General features: G+C 48.3%; 1 protein-coding gene across 2 annotated transcripts in view; it reads left to right on the plus strand.

The window, feature by feature from the left end:
- Positions 1-526: 526 nt before the first annotated feature.
- Positions 527-12,924, plus strand: part of PDIA5 (protein disulfide isomerase family A member 5) — an 89,614-nt gene continuing 77,216 nt past the window's right edge. The window contains exon 1 of one of the 2 annotated variants that reach the window (XM_080656011.1): positions 527-684. In XM_080656011.1, coding sequence (XP_080512137.1) covers positions 637-684 — 48 coding nt within the window. In that variant the 5' untranslated portion in view covers positions 527-636. The remainder of the gene's footprint in view (positions 685-12,924) is intronic. The other variant, XM_080656012.1, reaches the window with a different exon arrangement.

Raw genomic sequence — 12,924 nt, forward strand, 5'->3', positions numbered from 1 at the left:
ATCGATGTACAAGTGTTAGTTTGAAAACCTGTTTTCAGTTCATTTGGGTATATAAGCAGGAGTGGAATTGCTGGGTCATATGTTTAACTTTTTGAGGAACTGCCAAACTGTGTTCCAACAGCTCAATAAAGTATTTTCCAAATGAAAAAAAAAAAAAAGTTAGGTGGAAGAGGCTTTGGGGATCCTCTACAAGCAGCACTGGATGGTGCCATGTGCAGACTGTGTGTTCTGCTTAATGACTCTGGGCTGACTCTTCATCCTCAAATTGGGGGGAAAAATTACCTCTGTGAGCTGAATGAGGCCGTTTCTAAAGTTCTAGGCACAGAGTAATGTCCCAAATTAATTGCCTTCCCGGACCTTGCCATTTCATAATCCACTCAAGCTCCTACTTGGCCTTGGGGCCAACTTCACACCTACGGGTCTTACAGCCCAGCCTTGCTGCAAACTACAGCTCCCAGCAAGCACTTCTTCCTGGACGCCTCTCCCCGCCGGGTGCGCATGCTTTGGCAGACGTGGCACCGGGAACTCGGAGGCGGGGTGCAGTTGGGAAGTGGCGGTGGCATTTGGACCCGGCGGAGCTGCGGGCGCGGGAGCCCAAGTGGAGACCGGAGCCGGCCGTGGGCAGCGGCGGCTGGGATGGCGCGGGCCGGGTCGGCGTGGCTGCTGCTGCTGCTGGCGATCTGGGTGAGGCTTTGGCACAGGGGTCCGGGCCGGGGCCAGCACGTGCGCCCAGCGTGCGGGTCCGCGCGCCCTACTGCCGGCCCCTCCTGGACGCGTGGGGAGATGCCTCCTGCCACTGGGGTAGGGGCGTGTGTCCCAGGCCGGCGGGGACCGGTGGCTCCCCCGTGTCCTCCCCTCAGAGCGCTCCGGGCCACAGGGGCTGGAGGGAGCCCGAAGGCGCTGGGCGATCCCTCGCAGGGTACTAGCGCGGGGGACACAACTTCGCGGGGGTGCAGGTCAGGGGGCGGCTGCCGGCTGGGGCGGGACGCCCGCGGGTTGGGATAGGGTGCGCCGCGCCCCAGACTCCGGCCCTGCACCTGTGTGAGTGCCGTGTGGGAAAGGGGTGCTTTCCACCCGCACTGCCGGAAACCTTGTGTTCTTGGTGTCAACCCTGGGCGGCTGGGAAACCGCCGGTCCACACCTGGTCCCCGCCCGCGGAGAGTTCTGCCCCTGCACCCAAATGAGGCTGGCTCCAACCTCGGCCACTTTCTGGCTGTGTGACGCGTGTATCGTTTAATCATGTATCATTTCATGTATCTGATTTAGTCTCCTCATCCTTGAAATGGGAACGATAAAGATACCCACCTCGCAAGGTTGCCCCGGGGGTTGGATGAGAAATCCGGGGAGGGAGCTCTGTAAACTGCAAAATCATACAAGAGTGGAGGAGGGGTGGTCCCGGGTGCTGGGAGTGGCGGGCTCTCCAAGAGGAGTTTGCTCCGTGTGTGTGATGCCTCTGGGAGAGGTCTGAATGGGTGTGCCCACAGGGTCCAGAGCTGCCAGGGTTGGCCTTGGCGTTGCCTTAGTGTTCCTGTGGATGTGTGATGGGATAATGTGAGGGTCTCCTTCCACATTTTCCCTTGACTTCTGGTCTCCCTATTTTAAGACCATCTTGGCTTCTTTTTTCCCCGAAGTTTCAAGGAACTTCCTGCTGCTGACACCCTCTCCAACCCAGATTTTTCAAGTTTTTTTTTTCTCCCCTTTTGGGTGTGGCAAGGATGCTGGGCAAACATGAGGGAAAAAAATCGTGTGGATTGAATTGGTTTCAGTACTTCCATCTCCCAATGCCCTGCCCTTTTGGGATCCCCAGTGGGGTGTGGCCCTTCTTCTAGTTGTCTGGAAGTAGGTGGGAAGGAAGCTCCCTATCCCCCTAGTCCAGTGGTCGGCAAACTCATTAGTCAACAGAGCCAAATATCAACAGTACAACAATTGAAATTTCTTTTGAGAGCCAAATTTTTTAAACTTAAACTTCTTCTAATGCCACTTCTTCAAAATAGACTCTCCCAGGCCGTGGTATTTTGTGGAAGAGCCACACTCAAGGGGCCAAAGAGCCGCATGTGGCTCTCGAGCCGCAGTTTGCCGACCTCGGCCCTAGTCTGACCATTCTCCCTCTGGGAGAGAACCAGGATGGCGTGGGGCAGAGTCACTTCACCAGTGTCTCTGTGTGCTTGACGATGGCTTGCATCTGTTCCCTGGAGCCAGCTGGCCCTGGCTGGCCTCTGGGCTAGGCAGGTCCCGGAGGGTGCAGAAGGGACCATCTCTGGTGCGATTTCCTCTCAGGTCTTTGCCCTTGGGCTGTTACAGGAGGTCCTGTTTTCCTGCCTTCTTCCTTCCCCCCTCCCTCCTGTGAAAATAAAGGGCTTGGGAATGCGACTGGAAAGAAGTTCCATTCAACAAATATTTATCAACCACATTGTTGGGCGCTGGGTTGGATTTTGGGTGGAGAGCAAACTACACATTGTCCCTGCCATCCTGTGTTGCCGTGGGTCGGCAGAGGAGTCAGTCCTGTGAGTAAATTAAGACAGAACAGTGAAGACTAATATCTGAAGGGCTGGAAGCCTCCCCTGAAGGGGAGCCATCCATTCATTCAGAGGAAGGGTTAGCCATGGCTTTCCAGAGGCAGTGGGTGAGCAGTCTGGAGGGTGTGTGGGAGTCAGCCATTTAGGTCTGCAGGTGCCCTCCACCCAGGGGTTCAGAAGAGCGGTTAGATTTGCTGAGAACACGAGAACCTGGGGATCCTCAGCGTGGCTTAGCAGGTGTGAGGCATAGGTGCACCGTCAGTGGGGAGTGGCTGGTGGACAGGAGGGTGGGCTTCTGTAAATCTAAACTCGGTGTTCCTCTGGTAAGGGCTTCCAGGTCCTGGGAGTGGATCGAGTTTCTTTGTTCACTCAATATTTACTGAGGGCTGATATATGCACAGCGCACTGGACTGTGACCTGAACCATATAAAGAAGTATAAAGGAGTCTATAGAGTTTCATGGACAGCATGTACACCCACCACATGTTTTTAATAGCAAAAATATGGAAATAGTATACATGCTCAATAATAGTGGCATGGTTAAATGACTTTTGGCCCTGTCCATACCATGGGAAGTCATGTTTATGAAGAATATTTATATTTACTAGAATGCTATGTGTATTATGAAGATATTCTGTGATGCTAATGAAGGATGTCTAAGGGTATGGGAAGGTTTTCTAGTGTGATAAGAAGGGGAAAAGCAGAGGCAGAACCAAATTCCAGGTACCTGTGGGAGGAATTATCCGTGCAGCAAAAGGAACAGTGGTTGGTCAGGAAGGCGGAGTTGTGGATGACTCTTGCTTACTTCTTCGCTTATGCTCCTCTGCGTTTTCCTAGCGTTGTACGTGAATATATGTTAGTTTTTGCTCAGAAAAGTTAATAAGGGAACATTTTTGAAAAGGTTCTTTTGGGGGCCTCAGCCTTCCAGAAGAATATTGGGGTAGAAGGAGTCCCAGTCAGCACTTGGGACGAGTGACTTCCAGTCCTTCCTGGCTGGGTGTCTCTGCCCTCAGGGCCTGCAGCTGAGGAGGCTGAGCTGTTCTGTCCTCACGCCTGTGGCTGACTGACCCCTCCTGCTGTCCGGCTCAGCTCCCTGCTACCGCTGGGCAAGTCCTGGAGCTGGGCTGTGGTGACGTTTTCACTGGTCCACAGACAAGTGGGAAAAATGACAATGGTGAATGGTTTTTTTCATGAATCCAAATATTTTCAGTTTAAAAACTTGTTCATTCTCCTGAGATGATGTCCATATTTGGGGATAGGGAGTGGTTTACAGTATCCTTTTGAAAAATGAAAGTCGTGATGGTATACTGGGATTTTTTAAAAGTCTTTTCTTGCTACTATATATACACACACACATATATATACATATATACATATATATCACATTATACATTATATTTAAACATATACATATATACATATATATTAAAATATATCCTGCCGAGCTGTGAGATTCAAAAGTCTGAGAACTGCTGATCCAACCCAGCTCTCTCCTTTTGTAAAAGAAAAGTGAGGCTTTGAGAGGGAAGGGACTCACTCAAGGCCACCCCGTTTCTAAAGGCAGAGCTGGGATTAGAGCCAGGCTCCTGATTATAAATCAGGGTTCTTCCCACTCCATCTCTGTCATCCCAGGCCCCCCACCTGCTTCCCTCCTCCAAAGCCTCTGCTGGGGCCTCTTCCCCTGATGGTGGCTTGAAGCTCAGAACCTGGTGGGCGGAGGTGCAGGAAGCAGGAGATGTTTGCCTGTCTCTCCTGCAGAGCTTTTCATGTGCGTATTTAGAGTCTACATTATATATTTAATAGGCTTCTGTGGGCTGGCCTGGCACCTAATTGCCATTTATAATGCTGTTTGGAACCTGGAGTGCACTTTTCCCACAGAAATAAACATATTGCAGAGGAAGATTTAAAGCAGAACTGGCATATAAGTTGGGGGAATGGCCGAGTGCTGAATGAGTGGCAAACACTGAGTGCTGTGGATTCGGGCAAACGCCAGGCTGTGGGCCGCCAAGGGCTCACGCCTCACAAGGAGGGCAGACTGAGCTCTGTGGCAGTGGATCCTCCCTGTGCTGGCTGTTGTGTCCCCAGCACCTAGCCCAGGCCCTGGCATGCAGTCATCCCCAGTCCATGCTTGGTTGAAGGAATTCGTGTTGCCCACAGAGAAAGGAAACCTTTCCAGACAGAAATGTGGGCAATGAGGCGAGGTGGGCCTGGCTGGCTGGTAGGAAGGATTTGAGTCTGGGAACTGGGGAATAAGACTGCAAGAGTGGATGGTAAAGAAGCTTAAATGCCGCCTTTGGGGACTCGATTCTGTAGATAATGGAGAGACATGATGAAAGCTGCCCTTTGAATAGCAAGGGTTGGAATGGGAGAGTCGGATTAATTTTCTCAGAACAACACTTTATTCCTCTTACTTCTCTGTTATCTAGTGGGATGGAGTGGAAAGAACGTGGGCTTTTAGCCAGCTGGACACTCAGGAGCTGTGTGACCTTGGGGCCTGCCTCAGTTTTCCCGTTTGTAAATGGTGGCCATAATATCCACCTTGCAGAGTGGAAAGGGTCAGAAATAATACAGGAAGCACCCAGCACAGTGCTTGGCACCTGGGAGCCCAATAAATGGGAGCCATAGCTTTCATCTCAAGTTGCCAGCGAAGGTGCTGGGGAAGCCAGTTAGGAGGAGGCGGTGGACAGTGAATGGCCAGAGCGGGTGTGAGCAGAGGTCAAGATGAGACATGGATGGGGACGCCCTGTGCTGCTGGCATTCTTTCTATCACAGTTCCTTGGAGCTGGCTCTTGCCTCGCTCCTTGCCCCTGAGGGGGATGGGGGGGGGGGGGAGGATTGCAGAGGGGCTAAGGATTTAAGTGCTCTTTGTTCCTCTCTCCTTTCTTCTGAAAGTGGATCCTCTCTTGAGAATGGATAGACCAACCACACTGCCTCCCCGGAGGCTTCGCCCAGCATTGTGGTTTTGTTCTGTAGGGCTCTTGTGTCTTGCTAGGCCATTGTGGTAGGTTTTGGAGGCTGTCTGAATCACAGTGGGCCTGAGAGTGATGCATGGGCTGTAAGGACAGCCTGAGTTCTCTTACATTACCCAGACTTTGATGGTTTATTTGGCCCCCTCCCCCCACTTCTTCTTTTTTTTTTTTTCCACACCTGGCATCCTAGATCCCAGTGGGGAAGGGGAGGAGCGCAATGTTCCCCATTGCCTGGCCCAGCACCTGGCCCATCCTGCAGCGCTCACTGGAGCCGTACATGTGAGGGGTTTTCATTTTCCATAGGCACTCTGGTATGGAGGTTCCTCAAAACCTGGTACATTTAAAGAAGGCTTTCGAGTTTGCAAAGCATTTCCACATATTTCACATCTGTGTAGTCTTAATTCTCATGTTAACTGGGGGAGATAAGGGGATTAAATGCTGTTCCCCATCGAGAGTGATGGGTGGGTGGATAGAGAGGTGGAAGGAGATAGAGCATCAGACAAGAGCAGGGGTGTGGCCTGGAAGGTGGAGGGATAGACAGAGGGTTGAGACACAGCAATAGTTCTCAGGGGCTCAGCTGAGTGATTAAGCAGCCAGGTTGCTAGGTGCTATTTTCTGAAATAGCAACACCAGCCATTTTCCTGGGGTGCCCATGAAACTTGCTCTTTAGCTCCCTGATGGCCTGAGTAGGGGAGCAGGGGCTGCCAGCTGGATGGACAGTCGTCCCACCTTTCTTATCACTCCCTTCTTAGCTCCAGTTTGCTGTTCCCTCTGACCACCTTAGGTCCAACAGGGCCTCTTCCCACATGCCCGTGTACGACCACGTCTAAGTAATTAGCTGTGTAGTCATGTGGTGCGGGCTAAACACTCACACTGAGTGTGGAGTTAGAAGAGCCTTTTGGTTCCCCAGGGTCATACGGAGTCCCCAGTTTGATGGGCTCTGTTTTCCCGGATGGCCTGATGGTGAGCCTGGGCCTGGCTTCGGAGTTTCCAACTCATTATAGCTGGCTGGGGTGGGAGTAGGAATCCATCCCCCCAAAGAATCCGACCGCTCCTCCAACCCCCTGGCATGAGCAGATGTCTTTAATTCATGAGCAGATCCTTTAATCCTTGCCTTGGAAAGTATTAACGGGGATCCAGGTCGAGGGCTCTAAGCTGGGGCTTACACATAAAGGTGATTTAGCACAGAGCCGAGACATGGGCTTGGCTGGAAGCTCTGCTGTTGGGCCAAGTAGGGCAGGCTCTGGGGAACAAGCAGGTTTGCTCTATGAAGGGTCTCACCTTGCAAGGTCCTGGGTCCTTATCTGAAAGGAATGTGTGCCATGATCTGCATGCTCCATGTGTCACAGATCCTCATTCATTCAACAGGTCCTTTTTAAAAAACAAACAAACAAACAAACAACATATTTCTTGGGAGTCTCTTAGGAGTCAGACCTACCATGCTAAGGCATTGGGGACATGATGATAAATAAGATTGACACCAGCCCTTTGTCCCATTGCTTAGTGGGAGAACCACTGATTTGTTATTTAATTCAGATAGAAAGTGCTGGAAGGAAGAAGCCTGAGGTGGGAAGAGAAAGTGTGACAGGGGTCCCTCCCCTAGTGCAGGGAGTCAGGAAAGGCTTCTCGGAGGACTTGTGGGGCCTTTCTTAGAAAAATGTGTAAAACAACCCATAGAGTTATAAAGGAAACCAGAGATATTGAAATACAGTTATCAAAATATAGCAAATACGTGATAAAAGAACATCTATATTTCTTTGTTTATATCATATGAGAAGATCTGGTGTTAGGTTTGCTAAATTCTATCATTTTAAGTAGCTTAAACAGTGCTTCAAGACATCTACACCAACTGTAATGTGACGAGGAAGTGTTGATGGCAAAGCCACAGGTACTGCCAGTGTTACTGTTTGTTACCTACATTCATCGTGAAGGAAAATGAAGATGTTATATGTCCCCATCCAAATTCATACACCCCAGGGAAAAGGAAAAATATCCCAAATTTTGGAAATAAAAGATGATTTAGTGACTTTTTAATGTCACACTGCAGCAGCATTGTCTAAGAAGCCCCCTCAGGTGCTCTGGAGAAGGTAACTTTGCTTACTATCCTTTAGGACCCAGCTTCCGTGAAGTTAGAGAAGATGCAAATGATTTCTGTTTGGTAGAGAAGAGAGACCTGCAGGTTACCGCCCTGCAGGACATTCACCAGTTTGGTATCTAATTTAGCAGTCTTGTATCAGGATCCTTTTTTAAAAACCAGTCATGCATATTACTTTCTTATAACTTCTTTTTTTAAATCTTTTTTTAACCTTTTCTTATATCCTCTTTTGATGTAACTTTTATTTTTGTGGGTCCCTTATGAAAGAGTTCAATAACACTTTGAAATATGCTCAATATAGGATGTGAGGGTGTGGTGCTCAGAAGGGAGGCCTGGGCTGGAGATGTGAATTTAGGGGTGCTGCCTGGGAGGTGGCCAGACCCCTGGGGGAGAGGGCAGAGGGGAAGGAGAAGGTGGACCGGGTGAGCCCCAGGGACCCTCAACATTTAAAGGCGAGGGAGAGGAGGGTTTCCAAAGAAGACAGGAAGGGTGGCTGGAGAGGTAGAAGGGGGACCCAGAGTGTTCCCCCAGGTTCAAGAGGTTGAACAAACCGAGAACTGGAGGTGCCTGTAAGGTTATCCATGTGGAGGTTATTGTTGAACCCCCATCGAGAACCTTTCTGGTGGTGGGGCAGATCTGAGAGGGATGAGGAGTGGATAGGAGAGCACGGGAGATGGGAAATTCTGGCTGTGAAGGAAAGAGTGGCATGGGGACCAGAAAGCGGGTTTTTAAAAGACGGGCCAGTGGTAGAGGTTTTCCAGCCTGGCTATGGATCCAAGCCACCAAAAGGGAGTGTGTCTAAATATGGATTTACTTCCAGGATAAGGCTCAGGAATCTGTATTTCTGAAAAGCCTGTACTTAGAGCTGTTGTGCAGCTACCAACCAGACACATTGATAAGTTAACAGCATTCAGTTTACGGGGTGGATGATATTTGGGTGGCCAAGGGTGCTGCTCTCCACTGAGTGGTGCAGCCCAAGTTCTGCCCATGTCTCGGGCCACACACACAAGTGATACCGTGAGGCATCACCTGGCTGAGCATGTGCAGATTTTGCTTTTCTCTGAAGGCACCTGGGGAACTGCGGGCTTGCAGGCAGAGGGGAAAGATGGATCAGGCTGTCAATACAGCGCTTTTCAGGTGCTCACATCCAGTAGCTAGATGGGAAGGGAAAGCAAACTTTCTGGCCTCTGGGTCTCGTTCTGGGTGAGCTGTAGGGAGTGGGAGGGAGCTCGAGGGACATCAGCGGGAAGTATTCACATTGATGGGCAAAGAGAAGAGCATGGGATCTGTGCTCACAACACCCTGTCTGAGTCCTGGTGCTGCCATGGGGACTTCACCCAAGGCCCATCCCTTAACTCCTTTGAGCCTTGGTTTTCACATCTGCAAAGTGGGGATAGTACCACATCCCACACAGATTATTTATAGTTGTTTTTCAAACATTTTTACTGCAACCCCTGCAAGAATAATTATACATTTAATAATTATAGCCAAGAGCATATGTATATAAATATAACAGATACATTTCACTGAATACTTAGTATTTGCCACACCGATGTTTCTATTTAATGTCATTAAAAAATGCAGGTGGTAACTCACTGAATTGATTTTATGACTCGGCTCTTGGGTTAAGGCCTGCGGGGTGGAAAACGCTGGCTGAGGCTCTCAACTCTGAAGGATTGAAGGCGATAATGTGTGTAAAAGCTCAATGTACACATGGGTCATGAGCACCTGAATTGTTTTCTTATCAACGATCGGAGCTTTGAGGCAGAGTTGGATTTCTGGAGTGAGAATTCACCTGCTCTTCCTCCCTCCCTGCTGCCTAGTTCACTGTCGTTCCACCAGCCCTTGCTCGTTAGCCTGTGTCACATGTGCCCAGGCTGGCAGCGAGCCAAGCCCTCTTGGCACTCAGAGAGGTTTTTCCAAAACATTAGGGCTTTCGGGCCTAAGTCCTGGTTAAATGCACCGCGGTTGCAATTTCAGGATAAGAAAACCTGTTTTTATAAGCTCTCGGATCAGTTGTGCTGTCCCCCTCGCCCATTGTCCCTTGTTGACGGCCACATTTGTGCTGCAGGGACTTTGGGGGAGGGGACACCATACTGTATGTATAAAGTGTGGTTTTTAAAGGAAGCAAAAATATAAGAAGCACAGCTGGCTTTGTACAGGGTGTCCCCACAAAATGTGTACACACTTTAACAGCTCATAGCTCAATGGATGTTTCTTTCTTTTCAGATGTAACCCATTGGAATTAATAATTATTCAAAGTGTGAATACATTTTGGGGGACACCCTGTATTTACAGGAGCAAGCAGCCAGTGGTGCATGGCTCCAGCAATCTGCTGTCTTTGTGCTCCACTCGCGTGCCAGCGTCTGTCAGACTTGGGTCTGAGTCACAGCTCTCATCCTACATGCTGTGTGATGCTGAGCAAGTTTCTAAACACCTTTCAGTCTCAGTTTCCTTCTCTATAAAATAGGTATAACAGAGGTGCCTACTTCATTCACTTGCCAAGATAATTAAATTAATCATGTGAACTGCTTAGCTTGCTCCTGGTCACACAATAAGCACTCTCTACTTCAGCTGTTATCATGATCCTGGGCTGATGGCTAGGCCCTGGATTTTGAAGTGAAAGAATCTGCCCTTAGGTTCTATTCCTTGCCAACTACTTTTCTCCTTCTCTCTTATTCTTAACTAGAGGCCCGGTGCACGAAATTTGGGCACTGGGGAGGGGGTCCCTCAGCCCGGCCTGCGCCCTCTCGCAGTCCAGGAGCCCTCAGGGGATGTCCAACTGATGGGGAGCGGGCCTAAGCTGTCAGGCGGACATCCTTAGCACTGCCACGGAGGCAAAGAGGCTCCCACCACCACCACTGCACTTGCCAGCCGTGAGCCCAGCTTCTGGCTGAGTGGTGCTCCCCCTGTGGGAGTGCACTGACCACCAGGGGGCAGCTCCTGCGTTGAGCATCTGCCCCCTGGTGGTCAGTGCAAGTCATAGCCATCGGTTGTTCCGCCGTTCGGTCAATTTGCATATTAGCCTTTTATTATATAGGATAAGCACATGTAGCTCACTCAGCTAGTGGGGGGGAGGGGTCCCACATCCCAGGGCCAATCCGTTCCCCCCCCCCCCCCCCCTCTCACACACACACACGTGCCATTCAGGGTCTTATGGTGATAGTTTTTATTTTGAAGGCTGCTGGGTAGACATTTGAACACTGAGAAGCAATGCTGGTGAAATTCCCAAACTTGGTTTGAGGTTAGACCCCACTCCTTGTAAAGAATGGTGTTTAGCCATGGTGGTTGGAGACAGATGCTCAACCTTTGCCCTTTCAAGGGGCATAAATTACTCATATTTTAAAATCAGTGTTCTTTTCTATATCTCTCTCATCCAAGACATTCTAGGTATGTGTTGAATGCAAATACTTTTCAGATTCCATATGATGGTTCTTATAAAAATTACATAATGTCAGGTGAGCAGAGGAGCAGACAGCAGCTGGAAGTGAATTCAGGCAGCTCAGCACTGCTCTTATGTGGAGAGTGCCAGTGAGCACTTGTCGGGTGGTGGAAGTTTATCAAAGGCCTGTGGAAGGTGTTCTTGGCATCTCTGTTTTTGTCTTTAGGTAACTTTTTCCCCCTAGCTCTAATTTTGAAATAATTTCAGACTGATAGAAGAGTTTCAAGAATACAAAGGATTCCTGCCTGCCCTTTACCCATATTCCACAAATACTAACGTTTTATCTCATTTGTTTTATGATACTTTCCCTCTACAAAAATAAAGTGTACAGAGATGATGTTCTTTTGCTCCCTGTGATACTTCAGTATTTCTTTTTGGTTTTTTTTTTTAAGATCTTTTTGTTGATTTTTAGAGAGAGAAGAAGGAAGAGGGAGAGAGAAAAACATAAAAGTGAGAGTAAAACATCAATAGGCTGCCTCCTGCACACCCCCTACCAGAGATTGAGCCCTCAACCCAGGCATGTACCCCGACAGGAAATCGAACCAGCAGCCTTTCGGTGCACAAGATGATGCTCAGCCATCTGAGCCACACCAGCCAGGGCCTTCAGTATTTCTTAAAAGGCAAGGACATTCTCTTACATAACCATACCACAGTGATAAAAATCAGGAATGTGGCGTTTTGGCTCAGGACTCAGTACAGAACCACAAGTTGAATTTAGTTGTCTGAGCTCTTTAATCTCCTTTAAGCTGGACCAGTTTCTCAGTCTCTGTCTTTTATGACCTTGACATTTTTTAAGAATGTCCCCTCTTTTGGTTTTTGATGATGTTTCTCTTTAGCTCATTCTGTCAGGAGGCGTATGAGATCCATTTGACCCATTACTGGTGATGTTAGCATTGGTTCCTTAGTCAAGGCTTCCCCACTGCGCAGTTATATTTTCATGTGGGGAGATACTTTGAGGTTGTTAATTATTTCTACGATGTTGGCCAAATGGAGGTAATTTTTACCTATTATAGCAAGTTAGAAAAATAGACAAAGGGGAAGAATAAAAATCTCTCCAAGGACAAAGTCTTACTTTGCTACATTTTTTTTTTCTTCTAGTCTTTTTCTGAGCATCATTTTACATGTAGTTATATTCATATCAGGCATATTTTGAATTCTATCTTTTAAAACTTAACATTAAAACAAGTATTTTCTTTTTCATTGCACAGTCTTTGGAAACATCATTTAAATGGCTCTATTATTCTGTCTAGTGTCTTACTCTAAGTAACCATTCCTCCAATGTTGGGTACTTAGGCTGTTTACAACTCTTGTCTCCTGTGAGTAGGACCATGTGAGTCATATCTGTGTCAGACCTCCACTCATTTCCTCAGGACACATTCCCAAAAGTGGAATTACCCAGTCAAGGAGCATAAATACTGCTAAGATACTTGATAAACTGTGCCAAGTAGCTTTCCAAAAGAATTGTACTAGTTCAGGCTTTTGCCAGCACTATGTGACAGACAATTGAACACCATATTTTAAGAGATTCACTAATGGCGTTTCTCAACATTTTAATTTTATCAACATATTTTTATTGATTTCAGACAGGAAGGGAGAGGGAGAGAGAGATGAAAACATCAATGATGAGAGAGAATCATTGATCCGCTGCCTCCTGCACGCCCCTCTCTGGGGATTGAGCCCGCAACCTGAGCATGTGCCCTTGACCGAGAATTAAACCATGAACTCCTGGTTCATGGGTTGACACTCAACCACTGAGCCATGCCGGCCAAGCTCAGCTTTCTTATTTTTTAACACTGTAACCCACCAGTCAAGATTTGCGTTGAGATTAATTTCCTGTTATTTTGAATTATGAAAGCATAGGTATTTATTTCCCGAAATAAATTATAGTGTAATGTAGCACATT

This window comes from Plecotus auritus (assembly GCF_963455305.1).
Source record: "Plecotus auritus genome assembly, chromosome: 2".
Classification (NCBI taxonomy): domain Eukaryota; kingdom Metazoa; phylum Chordata; class Mammalia; order Chiroptera; family Vespertilionidae; genus Plecotus; species Plecotus auritus.